This window comes from Solea senegalensis, linkage group LG9 (genome assembly GCF_019176455.1).
Source record: "Solea senegalensis isolate Sse05_10M linkage group LG9, IFAPA_SoseM_1, whole genome shotgun sequence".
In the NCBI taxonomy this organism is placed as follows: Eukaryota; Metazoa; Chordata; class Actinopteri; order Pleuronectiformes; family Soleidae; genus Solea; species Solea senegalensis.
Genome location: NC_058029.1, coordinates 11,547,625 through 11,562,044, shown reverse-complemented (window position 1 = coordinate 11,562,044; position 14,420 = coordinate 11,547,625). Strand labels below are relative to the sequence as shown.

Genomic DNA, 14,420 nt, shown 5'->3' with positions numbered 1-14,420 from the left:
ACTTAGTCATGCAGTGGGATGCCCTGGAGAGGAAAGCCCATTCATAGAGAGCATCTTTTGCCTGTCCACCCTCTGCTATTTGAGACTCATGACCCCCTCGCTCGGTTGTATTTCCCTTCATTCACCTCCTCCTTTCTCCGTTGGTTCCTCACTTGCTCCTGTTCTCTTCTTTCACTCCCTCACCCTCTATTCTTTTTTTACCTCTATCCTCAATACCCGTTAAAGACATTAGGCAGCGTGGAGCTCGGTACTCGCGGGATCCCCTCACTTAGGCCTGCCTTCAACATTTCAGCGGTTTGTTTTCCATCTCTTTGGTGGAGAGAGCGAGATAAAGAGAGAGAGAGTGAGAGAGAGAGAGATTGAAAAGATAGGTAGTCCGTCTACTACTTAGTCTGCTTTTATGTAAACTTTAATGACCTACCGTTTCCAGTGTCTCCCAAGTCAAAAAGTCCATTACAGATAGACATTTACACTGCCTACACACGTATGCACACGTAGGAAACACAACTATCACACTCTAATCTCTAATGGCAACTATCTATGAGCGAGTACGAATGTGGAAAAGTATTTAAGTCCCAGATGTGCTGCAAAATATTGTCTTTTGGCATTTTAATCACAGAATCCTGCTGTTCCTCAAGTTCACAATTTGTTTGATTGTTGATTCAGACTAAAGCAGGATGGGGTGAACCCAATGAAAATTATAATTATATTACAGATTTATTCTGTGAACGTCGGTTTTATTTTCCTGGAAAAGTGCATGACTAAATACACCCGAGGAATACGGAGCATCACACTGCAATAATTACAACTCTCAGACGTGTGCACAGTCTGAGAGTGGGGGAAACACGTGCACACGGACAGCCGGGCTCTTTGTGCGGCGCGACGTCAATCACTGCTTTTGCCACGGTGGTGACAACCGCTGCTGTTCCTGCAACTAACGGCTGAGGCCACAACCCAAAGGAACAGATGCTTTTTTTGGACGTTGATAATAACATACAATTACAATTAACCTATTAGCTCCAATGAAATATTTATCACACACACTCATTTGCTTTGACACACTCAAAGGTGCAGTAGGCAGGATATATTTGGTGTTATTGATCAATAAATCCCATAGCTACGTTTCAGCAAGATGTAAATTCAATTATATGAGAGAGAACGGCACTTCGGCACCTCCTCTAGAGTGTTCACAGTGTCAGGAAAATCAGGTCTAAGCCAGGAGACTTTGACCAATTGCGGGTTAATTTTGAGAGATTGGTTGAGGTCCTTTCAGTGGAAAGATTACTACTACTTCTACTTTTGAATTGGCTGCTTGAGAAAAAAAAACATCACTTCATTAAATGAATAATTGATTATAAAATAGAGGTTTGGAAATGTGGGTGAAGGTACTTCATTTGTGAGCCAAGTGTACGTAGAAAAAGCCTGATTTCGGTCTTCCGGAACCTCTTAAATCTCACTCTCTTGCTTTCCGTGTTGTTTTGCTCGCCTGTTTGCTCCACTGAGATGTATCAGATGTAGCAGTATCAAATGTGCAAGAGCTCATAGCTGTTGCCACAATGGGGCAGCGTATTGTGCCTTGAAAAATAATTACTTCTGCTTTCCAAAAGCCACATCCATCCCTGCTGATCCACTTCTTCACCCACAGGACAACTGATGTAAACTCAGTGCATCAACTCAGTGTGTGTGTGTGTGTGTGTGTGTGTGTGTGTGTGCCCACCATTGCCATTAGCCTCTGGGCCTGTTTGCGTTGTGCAGTAGGAAGTGTTTTCAGTGAGTCATCGGAGAGGGGTTCCCTGAAGAGATGAGAAACAGAAAAGACGAGACCCTCAGAGGCTAGATTCAGAGGAGAGGAGAGGAAGAGGAGAGGCAAGGAAAGGACAGAGCTTCCTTTAAAAATCCTTCTTGCGACCTTGTGAGTTGCGACACCGGGAACATAAAAACATTGGTATCCAGTGTTCATGTGATATTTATAGTAAATAAAACTGAATGTGTTCCACCAATTGGTGCTACTGCTATTTCGGGTATTTGAGTCCGTCACAGGCCACACAAAAGCAGGGAGAGAACGTCAATAAGAAAATAGCTGACGATCACCTCATGATTCGGTTCACATTCTTGTTTCTACTGCAATGCAAACGTTCTCTTTAACAGTAATTATTGTTGACATGTGTTTTTAATGGGTCATATCACTTATTTTTACTGCATTGGAGAGTTTTACTTCGCACAAAGCCACATTGTGGGTATTTATGAAACTTTCCATCGTCTTTTGCATTGTTGTGCTTGGTTCAATTTTTCTGTTATTTTTATTATGCGTGTGTGTGTGATGAGGTTGTGTCAGTGTTTTGGTTCACCCAAACCACTCTTTTGGCAGAGCAGGGGGAAGACATACCTGGCGCACCTATTGCAGTGTGTGTTCTGGCTTGTCCCGCTTTCCATGGACGGAATCAGTGCTAGAGGCAGGGAAAATAGAGAGACATAGCAAGAGAGACAGACAGACAGACAAACAGAGGGAGGGAGAGAGGGAGGGAGGGAGAAAGAAAGAAACAGAGCCGGGGAAAGCCTACTCTCTGACTCAGAGGGGAGGTGAGGGAATTCCCTGGTGAGCCGGATAGTTTTTACATCTGGTCAGGCTGGAGCACTGCCTGGAGCTCGGCAGCACCACACAGCCTCGGCTGCAGCAGGGAGAAGTCTGGTCTTCTCCACCTCTGCTTCAGGCTGGTTGAGCCTGCAGCCAAGACTAAGAGAACTCTGAGCTCCAGTATAATCTGTAACATCAGGACCGTACGGTCCACGATAATATCCTTCAGCGGCTACGCTCGTCATGTGAAAACTCCTCAGCAACAGGTGTGGATATTTGGATTCCCATTCCATGAACATTTCAAGCAGCCCAGGCATCACAGACTGTCATTTGTGCTGTTGGATTTATTCAAAGACTGTTTATACTTAGTTGAATGCTTTTACCTTGGGCAAGTCTAAACACCAGACAACCTGGTCGATGTATTGTACTTCGAGCGGTATGTCTAGACTGCTGTTTTTGGCTTCAGGCTGGAATAACCTGCATAGCCATGAATCATAGATTTGGCACTATGGCGGGTTAAATGCAACCTCCACCTTGGCTACAAGCTGCAGCTAGGTCACGCAGTCCGGTATAATTAGGATAGCATTTCAACCTCAGTCAGTGATAACTGATGGTGAACCATGACTACTGTAGTCCTCCAATAAAATGCTATACAAATAAAAAATAACAGTCTGATTCAATCGCCACACATTGATCAATGTCTGGGAAACACTGGAAATTTTAAGTGTGACCAAAGAAAAAATTTCGGTGCACTCCAAAGACGAGCCCTGCCCATGAGAGGCTGAAGCGTACAACTGTTCAAGTTGAAAGTTTCCTTTTCATAGTCAGATGAGTTTATTTTTTCCAAAAGTGAACCACTTTGGATGCCAGTTACTCAGGGAACGCTTGGTTTTCATTTAAAGAACCTGTTGGATCACAATCAAATCCAAGCACAATGGCGACTAGATTTTCCCCGTAGCCTCGGCCCTTCATCTCGACTTGTCTAAAGGAATGCCCCCACCATGTGGGTGTGTAGTGCTCCATCCTAGTGAAATGTAATGAATATTTGACTGCAAACAGTTAAGAGAGTCCCTGCACAAAGACCAAAGTAACATACCCTCTCATTGCAATGATATATTGGTTTAAATTGAAAGCAACCAACCTTGATATTGTCCTTGTGAACTCTATGCACTACAAGTCTGGAAGATCCTCCAATGCCACTCAGCTGGAGTCTTGATAAAAGGATGAAATCTGACTCGACTGGCTGCCATCCTCTTTCAGTCTGCACCCAAAAGTTAAGTCAGCTCAAGGTTTCACAGTTCTACACTAATAATAACTCACTTCCTGACCATAAACCTATCAGGAATCCACTGCCAGGACCATAATTTATATACGGAAGCCTCTCTATCCTATGCAGACCTGCATTTCTCCGATTTCAGCGGTCAGCAGATTGGCAGAGACCAGGTGCTTGAGAGGGAAAAGCAGCTGTAACCTCTGGTATCAGTCATGGGGAACCCCTTCGCTGTTTTCAGCTTTTCCTCCTGATAGGACAACAAGGTAACTGCTGTGAATATATAGGAGTAGAATTAGTTAAGCATTTCCAGTCCAGATATCAGCAGCAGCGTGGTAAACGGAAAGTAAACTGGACATATGTATGCAGGAAAGAGAGGAAAATACTTCAGAAAGTAATTTATGGAAACGAAAGAAAATACTTCTGGGTTGTTTCATCTGCCACTATTAGGCATGTGAATGATGTTTTCCATTCTAAAAAAGAGTATTACAGTGGACTCTGGTGTATAACACAACTCTATTATTATAAAAGGAAACTGGCTGTCAGTGAAAAAAAGAGAATAAAGGCGGTCAGGTCAGCGGCAAGACAAAGATGTTGCTACTCAGCCTTATGAGGCTCTGGAGAAGAAAGTCAGCAATCTGATGCATCATGAACCAAATTTTGGTTTTTGAAAAATGCACAGTATTAAGATGTCTATGTGTCAATAAATGTCTCCAGGCTAATTGCCTAATGAATATGTGTATTGCCCTGGTTGTAGTGATGCTAGTCTCATCTGCACAAGTCATACCTTTGAGCACAAAGTCTTATAGTGAATGTGCATTTCTACAATACAGTTATGATTAATAAACATTGACATATGCAAGCCCAGTAACAAAGTTACTTTTCCAGACGCAGCTCCAGTTCACCTACCATTGTTTTGTGCCTCAGAGTCTTATCATTCAAATTGATGGCCAGAGCAAAGCAAGAGGATACTGTGGTTGCATGTGTGTGCGTGCATGTGTCTGCATCTGTGTGTGTGTGTGCACAACGCGTGGGTGGAGGCTGCATGAAAGAGGAGGTGGTGTCGGGAAAACAGAAGCTTTTTGCAGATGTTACAGGGAAGGAGGAGTGAATGGAAAGTTCTGCGGTTATCAGTCGTACGCCATTCTCTGACTCGCAAAGGTATGCCACATGTGGCCCCCTCCCTGCTCTCGGTTTTTAGATTGCGCTTCATCTGACTGTGTGATCACCGGAGACGTTTGCTGCAATAACGTGATCTAGCAGGTTTAAAAGTCGAGAGGAGAGATGAAGACAAAAGAACAGAGATAAAAGAGGAAGAAAAGTTTGAAAAACATGTTTACTAGAAGAGGCTGGGGTTGACGTCGCAGGCTAAGGTTTCCCTCTTGGAGCATCTCCCAGAGCAGAGGCGGGTGTGATTCCCTCTTGGTTCCCCGAGACGTAACATGAGGAACGCTCATCTCTGTCTGTCTCTCTCACTTTCTCTGACCTTCTCCCTGTCTGTGCTCACTAATTGCCCTTCCACACTCTTATAGCCACTGAACAGCATTACGTAAACCCCATTCTCTTTTGCACCTCAATCACCTGCGGACCATTTATCTCTTTTCTGATACCCACTGGCCTTGGGGCAGTTGCCTTTATTCTTCTGTCATCCACATCATCTCTATCACAGAGAAGCACATTTCTCCATATGCAACTCTTATTTCCCCCCCAGTTCAAATAGAAAGCCCTTATCTGATCTGTTCTACGTCTGGTTTTCTCTTTTCATGAGTTTTAATATGGTCTTTTTGGAAAGAGATATCTACTGATGTTCACCCTCTGAATAATAAAGCTGACCACCCGCCCCCACCCAGAAGAGCTCACCATGACTTGGATCCTTTATTTTTTTTGCTTGCTGCATGATGTAAAAAACATAATGCTAAGGACAAAAAATAGAGGGAAAAAAAGGGGTGGAGGGGGGACTATCTGGAAACTGACTGTGATTATCTTATCTGATGGCTTCACATCTCAGCAGCAAAGTGCAGCCTTTCAGCAGCGACTCTACTACAGTATCAATATGGGCACAGAAGCTGCTATGTCAGTGCCACAGTGCCCATGCTGTTGCCTCACATGGCTTACCGCTGACACAAAGGCTGCACTGTGTCACTTCTATTCCTGACGGCGCTAATGAGTCATCAGCTCTGGGAAAAAAATGGCACATTGGTTGGTGCTGATTGCCAACAGAGCCCAAAGCATCTGTTCGCTTAGGTGTGGCATGAAATCACAGTGAAAAGAAAAAAAAAAAAGAGAGCTGAGCTTCTGCAGGCGCTCAACAGCTGCAGCAGTTCACAGGCCTTTTATTGCACAGCACAGCAGCGAGTGAAACCTCCTTACCACAACACGATTGGGATGAAAAGAAAGAATGAACAAACAAGACCTGCTGTTTTCTTTGGGTTTTACATGAACAGAGAAGAGTTCAGTCAAAAGGTAGAATTGAATAAAGTATTCAAAGCAACTCTTCAAAGTACATTTAGTATTAGAATTAGTTAATTTTGCACAAACACCAATTAGTGATAGTGAATTTAACCTCTGCATGTAACTCATCCTTTTTACACAGTAGTAGTAATGAACACACGAGCTGGGTGCAGGAGCAAGAGGGCAGCACGTATCTGTGCCAGGGAAGCAGTGGGGATTGGATGCCTTGCTCAGGGGCACCCCAGCCCTTGACCCGTCCCGTGATAAGGTGACCCTCTGGTTACAAGCACAATTCCAAGTTCATATATAATTCATACAAGTTTATATGAATTAATGTAATGGCTAGTAACGGGGACATGTCAACAGTGTAGGACTCTGCAACGTGCTTGGCAAAACCAGTGTTGATAACATGTCAGTCATTTAAACAACCACACTAAAACCTGAAGTGTCCCTTTAATTAAGGGACAGAAGTAAAGTTGAGCTTAAATCTTCTGCCCCATTCGAAGATGACAGTGTTTTAAAAAGACTTCACAGTAAAGACATAAGTGTTAAAGTGACACAAAAAGAGCAATTTAGGACCCAATACACTGTGAAAAAGTGTCAAATTAAATGTTTTAGTGTCATTTAAACAATGCAAAATCTACTGTGCAACACTTGAGAAGTCAAAACAAGCTTTTTTTCCCTTTAATTTTTCACTTCAGTCATTCTAATTGACTTACTACCGTTTCACCGCCGCACTCTTCTAAAAGCAAAAGAATCCTAATGCCCTAATCCATCCCAAGGCACACATCTCCTCTTATTTACCGATGAATATCATCTGCAGAACATAGCCACCCTCCATTTAAAGTCAGTCTTAATGATGCAGCTTCTAACAAGCCATTCTTAATCGTATATTTTATTCTTTTGTCAATAGATGGGCATCATCTGTGGGAGACAGAAGCCAAAGTTGACAAAGACTCCATCAAATCTGTAAGTTCACCACACTAACATGTCTCACTGGAAGTGTTCCTGCTGTCTTTAACCCTCCCTCGACATTTCATCCGATCCTCTCGCAGTCTCCTCCTCGTCGGTCCCCTGTAATGATGTAACCTTTGCTAAGGCGTTACAAGTTGCGGCACATTCAGCAATGATTAGCCCATGCAATCTTGAATGGAATTTTCACAAATTCTCATCGCCCTCTTGGATACAAACACAAGCCGTCATATTATCCAAAGGCATTTCATCAGGAGCAGCTGGACGTGTTTGGTAAAATCCTTAAAAAAATATGTCTACAACCACTCCAGCTGCACCTGACTCTCACTGCCTTCAGATCACAGACCCAAAACCTCCACAGACAACAAGCCGTCACATTGTCTTGTCTGGAGTCTGCACAGTATACATGCAAAGCTCAGTGGTCACGTGCACATTTATGTGAACACACTCCTACCACAGCCTCCCCCCTCCCCCCCCTACATAGCCAGATGTTAAGTTCACAGTTAAGTGTTATGGTGTGGTGAATTGGACATAAACACCTCATTTTTGCTGGGATCATGCAGCCAAGAGCCAACACCTCTGCACTGAGTCACATACAGTGACCGTGGTAATGTAAAATGTAGTGAAAGGGAATCTTCAGGAGAGAGAAGCAACTGCTGTTCTATGTGTGCTGAAAAGCAGCCCGTGCTCTGGAGGTGATTAAGACTGCGAAGGTCTCCTGAATCTGTTCACAGTGTAGAGAGTAAAATACTGAATTCACAAGAACCTGTTTGCTTGCGTGATGATGACACAATGTTTTGAAATGCTCGCGTCTTTCATGACTGTCACTGCCCACAACTCCCCATTTATGTGTTTATTAACCGAGACAATTTACACACACACACACAGGGTCTAAAATAAACCGAGCGCACCTAAATGCTGCAACTTGGAGGTGTTTTTCCTCCTTGTTGTTGCTGTTATTTGACTCAGGTAAATGACTCGGTTGCATCAGGAGAGTAAATATGGACTCTGATGTCTAATTGGCCTGTAGGGCTGGCTGATGTGCTATGGCTGGAGTCCCAGATGCTGGAAAATTAGCAGGCATGCAAGGCTCAGCCGGGGGCGGCGGTGCAGGGAGGCAAGGTCGATGAAAGACACATACTACAGTGTGTTTATTTGTAGATATAACAAACAAATGGGGAGGGTCGGCAAGGGAGCACTGGCCTTACCACTGGACTACTTTAAAGTGCTCTAGGCTGCCTTCCTGACTGTGTTTTTATTGCTGCCCAGAGCGTGCTAACTTTCATTGGTTAGGATGGAGAGGGGAAGCCACGTGCATGCAAACATTTAACACACTCAGTCAGCCACCTGCATGTTTTCTCTGTCATCATCTGGAGGGCAGACTGAGGCCGGGTCCACTCAACATGTGTGCAGTGTGTGGCGGCTGCGGTGCTGATCCTCATTCCTCATTCTTAGACACAAACGCCAAGACAAATGCTCTCTATGCCCTGTCAGAAAGAAAGTACTCAAAAGTTCACATCCGTCCAGACTTGCCGAAGTCTGGCCTAGGGGGAAGGGGGACAGGCGAGTCTCTCCACAGGGAGGCATGGCTGTGCAAACAAATAAGCTGGCTACCTCTCTCCTCTTGAGCTGTAGGGGAGCAAAGTTAAAGCCCTGGGATTTTCCTCAGAGACAAACACAGGCACTGGACCAACCTCCAGCTCGCTACGGTTTCATCTGCACAGTTCAGACGAGACCAAGGCCAGTCTCTTGAAAACGGTACCATAAATGCAGGCCAGCTGCAAAATAAACATCAGCTGATAATGTGCTGCAGGAAGTCCTACGACAGATTAACATTGTGTGAGTGACATGAAATCAGATGAGAGAACACAACTGAAGGACATGATATTCTGACTGTATCAGCAGCTGTCTTATTTCATTGAGGTCAAATGTCTTACTGGAGCGTATTTGTGTTTTTAGAGTACTCTTGTTGTGGAGATCCCACCATACAGAAACCAGAGAATATCCGGCCCGGTGCATGTTAACTTCTACGTCTGCAATGGCAAGAGGAAGAGGAGCCAGTGCCAACGCTTTACCTACCTGCCTCCTAATGGTAAATCATCATGAAAAGTTTCCCATCTTTTACTTGCACTGACATTTGAGGACATGTGTGCTATTCAGAGGCTCAGTATCTCTTCATTGCTCGACATCCACTCACTAGAGTTGAGCACAGGCTACGACAGGCCACGTGGAAATGTGTGGCCCACTTTTCGGTTGGTGTTCTTAACGTGACGCCAGGCACCACTTGGCTGTAGCCTGTGAATGAAAGCGGAAGATGTGGGGTTTGTTTATTCTGTAGTGAGACGAGCGTTCCCCAGCGATGAGGTGTATACCTGCTGAGTGACAGAGCCTCCGAGCACTGTTAATATAGAGGAGTCAATCCCCTGTGACCTGACTTTCACACCCCACCTCACACAGTGCCCTCCCCCGTCCAACAGCATGCACATGAACACGTATGCACACACACACACACACACACACACACCTCTCTTCTAGGCAGCGCTCTGCCCGTCATGTAGCAACCTGAAAACTGTGGAATACCTCTGTATGTGTTTGTCATGTGCTGCTGGCCTCAGTGTTTACAGATGGCTTTCACATTGGAACTTAAAGAATGCACGTGTGAGGCTTTAGAGTTCAGCCTCAAAATCACAGTGAGGGCTTTTGACTTTTCAGTGGTGCACAGGTGAAATATCAGCTGTGATATCAGTTTCAAGTATCCCACCAGAATACTGTTATTTTATCTTAGGTATGCAAAAGACGAGTGACTGTGCACATTGACATTGCACTACAGGGTTTTGTGTGCAGTTGATCTTTATAATTCAAGGGATCTTTTTTTCTGCACCCACATTGTATGAGCTGGTTTAGTGATTCCAAAAAAACTTCTTGTTTGGGTTTAATGCTGCTAGAATACCATGCATCACATTTTTATTTTTTTTTATTCTGTAGCTGTTAATATGTTGTTACATTTGGATTAGAAGCAGATGTATTTATGGCCACCGGAGATAAGTGATTTGGAATCTGGATGAAGCTCTGAGAGAGAGTGGAGCAGAGCCCTATTAGGAAATGCTAATTACATGATGAGCAAGTGCACTGTGGGTAACTGGACCAGTGTAGGGACGACACACTGTGGCCATATATAGCATATTCACTTCATATACTGTCCCGCCACCGAGAAAGAGATGTAGAAGCTTATCAGCCTTTCTAAGTCGTTTTCCCTGAGCATAAACACAGCTCTAATTAAAAGATGACTTGTTGTGTTCTCTCTTTTGCTGCCAAGTAAACCACAAGTACAGTTTGGACCACACACGCAGGGCCAATGTCTTCTCAAAGAAGCACAATTAACTCGCAAGTGTTACAGCCAGAGACATCGCGAATCACAGGACGCCGAGTACTATTTCTGATTTTACTATGCTTTTGTAGACTCACGTGTAAATATGAAAGGTAGCACTTGAGGAATAACACATATAATCTGTATTTGATTCAAAGAAAATGGTATTACAGCTGAGGAGGAAGTGCTCCGAGTGCACAATCTCACATCAGCAAGGATGACACCAGGTGTCCTTGCAACTTCCTCTATCTGCCATGCATTATTGTCTATTATATCATTACAGAGTTGTTAATATACACCAAGAGAGGAATACACATATTAATGTGTGTTAGCCACACAATGAGAACATGCAGAGAATACAGTATAAATATACATTCTGTGATACTTTCATGGTTCCAATATGACAACAAAGAGTGAGTGAATTCTATTAAAGCTTGTTGCTTTTGAGGGTTTCTGTGTGTGTGTGTGTGTCAACACTGAAAGAAACAAACCAACAGGTACTCAGGGCGGGTTGGGGGAGGAGGACACCCACGCACTCACTGCACACACTGTTGTCAACACTTTTCTGCTTGCTTGTATGAAAAGACTCTTCCGGCCCACTGTCCCACTTCAAGCACAGTTGTGGTCGCTGACGCTGTTTAGAGAGAACATTTCTTTCACACCCTGGTGTCTGCTCATCTATATAAAAAAGCCAATCCCCTAAAATAGCCCGACTTGTTTAAAACACCGGAAGGATGAAGCAGACACCCTCTTGGACACAGATGTTAGTGAAAACCACCTTTATTTTCCACTCAGGTCATGTGACTGCCTTGTTATTCCTCGACACTAATGTCAATGCGGATGGCACTTACAGGGGGGGCTGAACACTGATGTGCCTGAATAAGTAAACACATGAGGATAAAAGTGTCACTACACTGTATGTTTCCTGCAGTTTAAATCAAACCTGTTATTTGAGCTGACCGTATTGTTTCAGACATGTAAGGAGATTTTAATCTCCTCTCAGCCTTGCCTTGCCTCCCGAATTATAACATTATTATCAGATATATTCTGTAATAGAAACATAGCGGCTCTCACTCTGACTAGCTGACAGACAAAGATAAGCGTCAGTGATGTGAGTGGGGGGGGTTTGACGGGTGCAGACCTGTTGAAAGACGACCATAATAATAAGTAGGGAAGTTAAAAACAGGAAATAGAGATTTGACCCATTGAGCACATGGGTCATGTGTCTTTATGAACAGAGCAATCATTTAGCTGTGCTTCAGTGACACCTTAGTTTTCAACAAATGTAAAACGGTTTAATTGTAAAGAGCTAATGAGCTGTATTATACAAAAGTACACAACAGTTAAAGCCCTTATTTCCTGCTCAGGAGTCACTGAGTACTAGCCAATGATGTCTTCAACCAAACATTTGCTCGTGGGATATACCACCAGAAGCATTTGTGGTCCAAGCTTAATTGCATTGTGTGACTGTATGTTATATACACAAGTACAAGTGTCCTCATCTGGCTCCTGGAATGAGCCTCACTTTTCCAAGATCCCTTCCAATCATTCTTGCGTGAGTAGAGAAGTGATGTGTCGCTCTTCAAATAAAAAAAAAAACAAAAAAGAAAAAAAAAAGGTTTTCACCAACCACATTAAACAACAAACGCCAAAAAAGTGCTGGCAGTGTCCGGAGCTTGAGCGAAGAACTTCTCGGAACCCCTTTATTTTTACAGACTGTTTGGAGATTCCTCTGTAATATCAAGTTCTATTCTTAACGCAAATGGGTGATGACTCCCCCCACTGTGCTGGTTTGTGGTTGGAGCATGGGGAGGGGAGAGACAGTAACATGTTCTGGGTGACACGTACAGGAAAAGTTAATCAACCACACATTGTTCTTTTTTTTGTAAATATTTGCACAGTCATGTTTTCTCCCCAAAAAAATGGACACAGAACTGAACTGCTTCTATCATGCCTTCAGCTTTGGCCTTTGTCAAACTCACCTATGCTGCACTAAGGCCCATGATATGCTGAGAGACCAGATGACACACACAGTGGGACACTATGCACGATGCACCAGGTATCCTTAAGTGAATGAACGACCAGCTGCTCATATTAAATGTCACTGCAGATTTGTGCAGTTGGAGCTCAGCATTTCTGTAATAGCAGAAATAAAGTCCAAAGGCAACACTCACTTGGAGAGGGTTTACCTCGAAAGATAATTTACAAATCCGCATACGCCCCGTTTGCTTTCTTGTCCTAATCAAATACACAGATGCAGGCCCAGGCACACGTCTACTGTGAGTCCATGACATTTATGCATTTCTCTTCAGAGGAAACAAGTGCTCACTAAAACACACAGATCAGGCCTGATCAGTTTAATACAAGCAGACAGAGGGGGGGGCTGCCAGAGATGGAGAGAAAACCATGTGCAGAGCTGTCTGTGGGCCATAACCCATAGGTTGGGAGGAAATAGGAGCCAGCTGAATTCGAGAGTTGCCTGGTGAATCTGTTTTTTCAGCTTACATGTAAAGTGGAAAGGAGACAGATGGATCAAGCTGAAGGGAGGCCTTGCTTTATATATAAAGAGGGATAATGGAAATAATGCTTGGAAAAAAAAAACAGACCATGTGATTTGATTTGATTTTGATTGCTATTTTTCCAGTGTTATACATGATCTGAAAGATAATATTTGAAAAATATTTCTTTGTTAAGAAAAACCTTCAGCTGCCAGGAACCACACTTCTTTAAAAAAAAATGTGCACCTGTCTTCTCTGACTGGTTTACAGAGATGAGCTGCTATGGGCAAGGACATCCCAGTATCTCTGAGATACTGTTGACCCTCTTCCCCAATTATGATGATTCCAGAGAGAAAGCCATGTGATTTTTTTGCATCAGACTAGTATATCTTTTGGGCCTCTCAGAGAAAGCTTCAATAATTAATACCAATTAGTTTGCCTCTTTCATCCCTAAGATGGTGTATAAAGTATAAGTATAAAGGACTTGCTTTGTTCAGTTTAAACTTAACTTTTCCGTTACATTTAACACACAACGCTAACTGAGCCTATCAGTGCCAATCTGTTTCCCAGTGAAGCATTTGTCTTGTTTTCATGTTTGTGGCGACATTATCGCGTGGCATTTTACATCATGACTGATCAGGCGAGGCAGAGGAACCACACAGGCAGGAGACAGCCTCGAACAGCAGCACTGTGGCTGAAGACACCAAGAAAGCACCCACTAACAGTTTCAGAAGTGGATTCTACTTCTAAAAATCAACCTGGACGATCAAGCACTCCCTGAACGGCTGCCTGACTATGTGCCTGCATATGCCAATCTCAGCTGCCTCCGTTTCATCCGTAACGACCTCACAGCTCCAATTAGGTTTCGTGGATGCAGTCTGGGCAATATGTGAGAAGGCACGATATACAACATGTAACTTACAACTTAAGTACGGTAGAAACAACATCTAAAATAACACCTCTTTTTTTTCTCCTCTCTCATTCCACGTGTGTGAAAGAGAGAGGAGAAGGTTGGGTTGGAGGTGAGAAAACTGTCATATCATAGACCGCAAGGTCATAGAGGCCACACTGTAACTCTGAATCCAGGGGGTGATAGAGGCTCTGCTGCACTGGATCTTTACAATACCTCAACCTTCAGGCTACAACATTTTTATACAATATAAATGTAAATGCATATAGAGGCTGCAAGAAAACCTTACATAGGGTTTATCAGGCCTGATGATGACTGAATGTTCTGTTTTTAAGATCATAGTTTTGCTTCAACTCCGGATTCCGGATTCTGTTGGC

The 14,420-nt window shown here is 43.6% G+C and overlaps 1 protein-coding gene across 3 annotated transcripts in view; it reads left to right on the top strand.

Annotated features, from left to right (window-relative positions):
• LOC122775063 (nuclear factor of activated T-cells, cytoplasmic 1-like) overlaps positions 1-14,420 on the top strand; it is a 57,496-nt gene that overhangs the window by 20,902 nt on the left and 22,174 nt on the right. For 2 of the 3 annotated variants that reach the window (XM_044034766.1, XM_044034765.1), the window contains exons 7-8: positions 7,210-7,265; positions 9,228-9,360. The exons of the other annotated variant lie outside the window; for it this stretch is intronic. In XM_044034766.1, the coding sequence (XP_043890701.1) occupies positions 7,210-7,265; positions 9,228-9,360 (189 nt within the window). The remainder of the gene's footprint in view (positions 1-7,209; positions 7,266-9,227; positions 9,361-14,420) is intronic. 3 annotated transcript variants of the gene reach the window in all.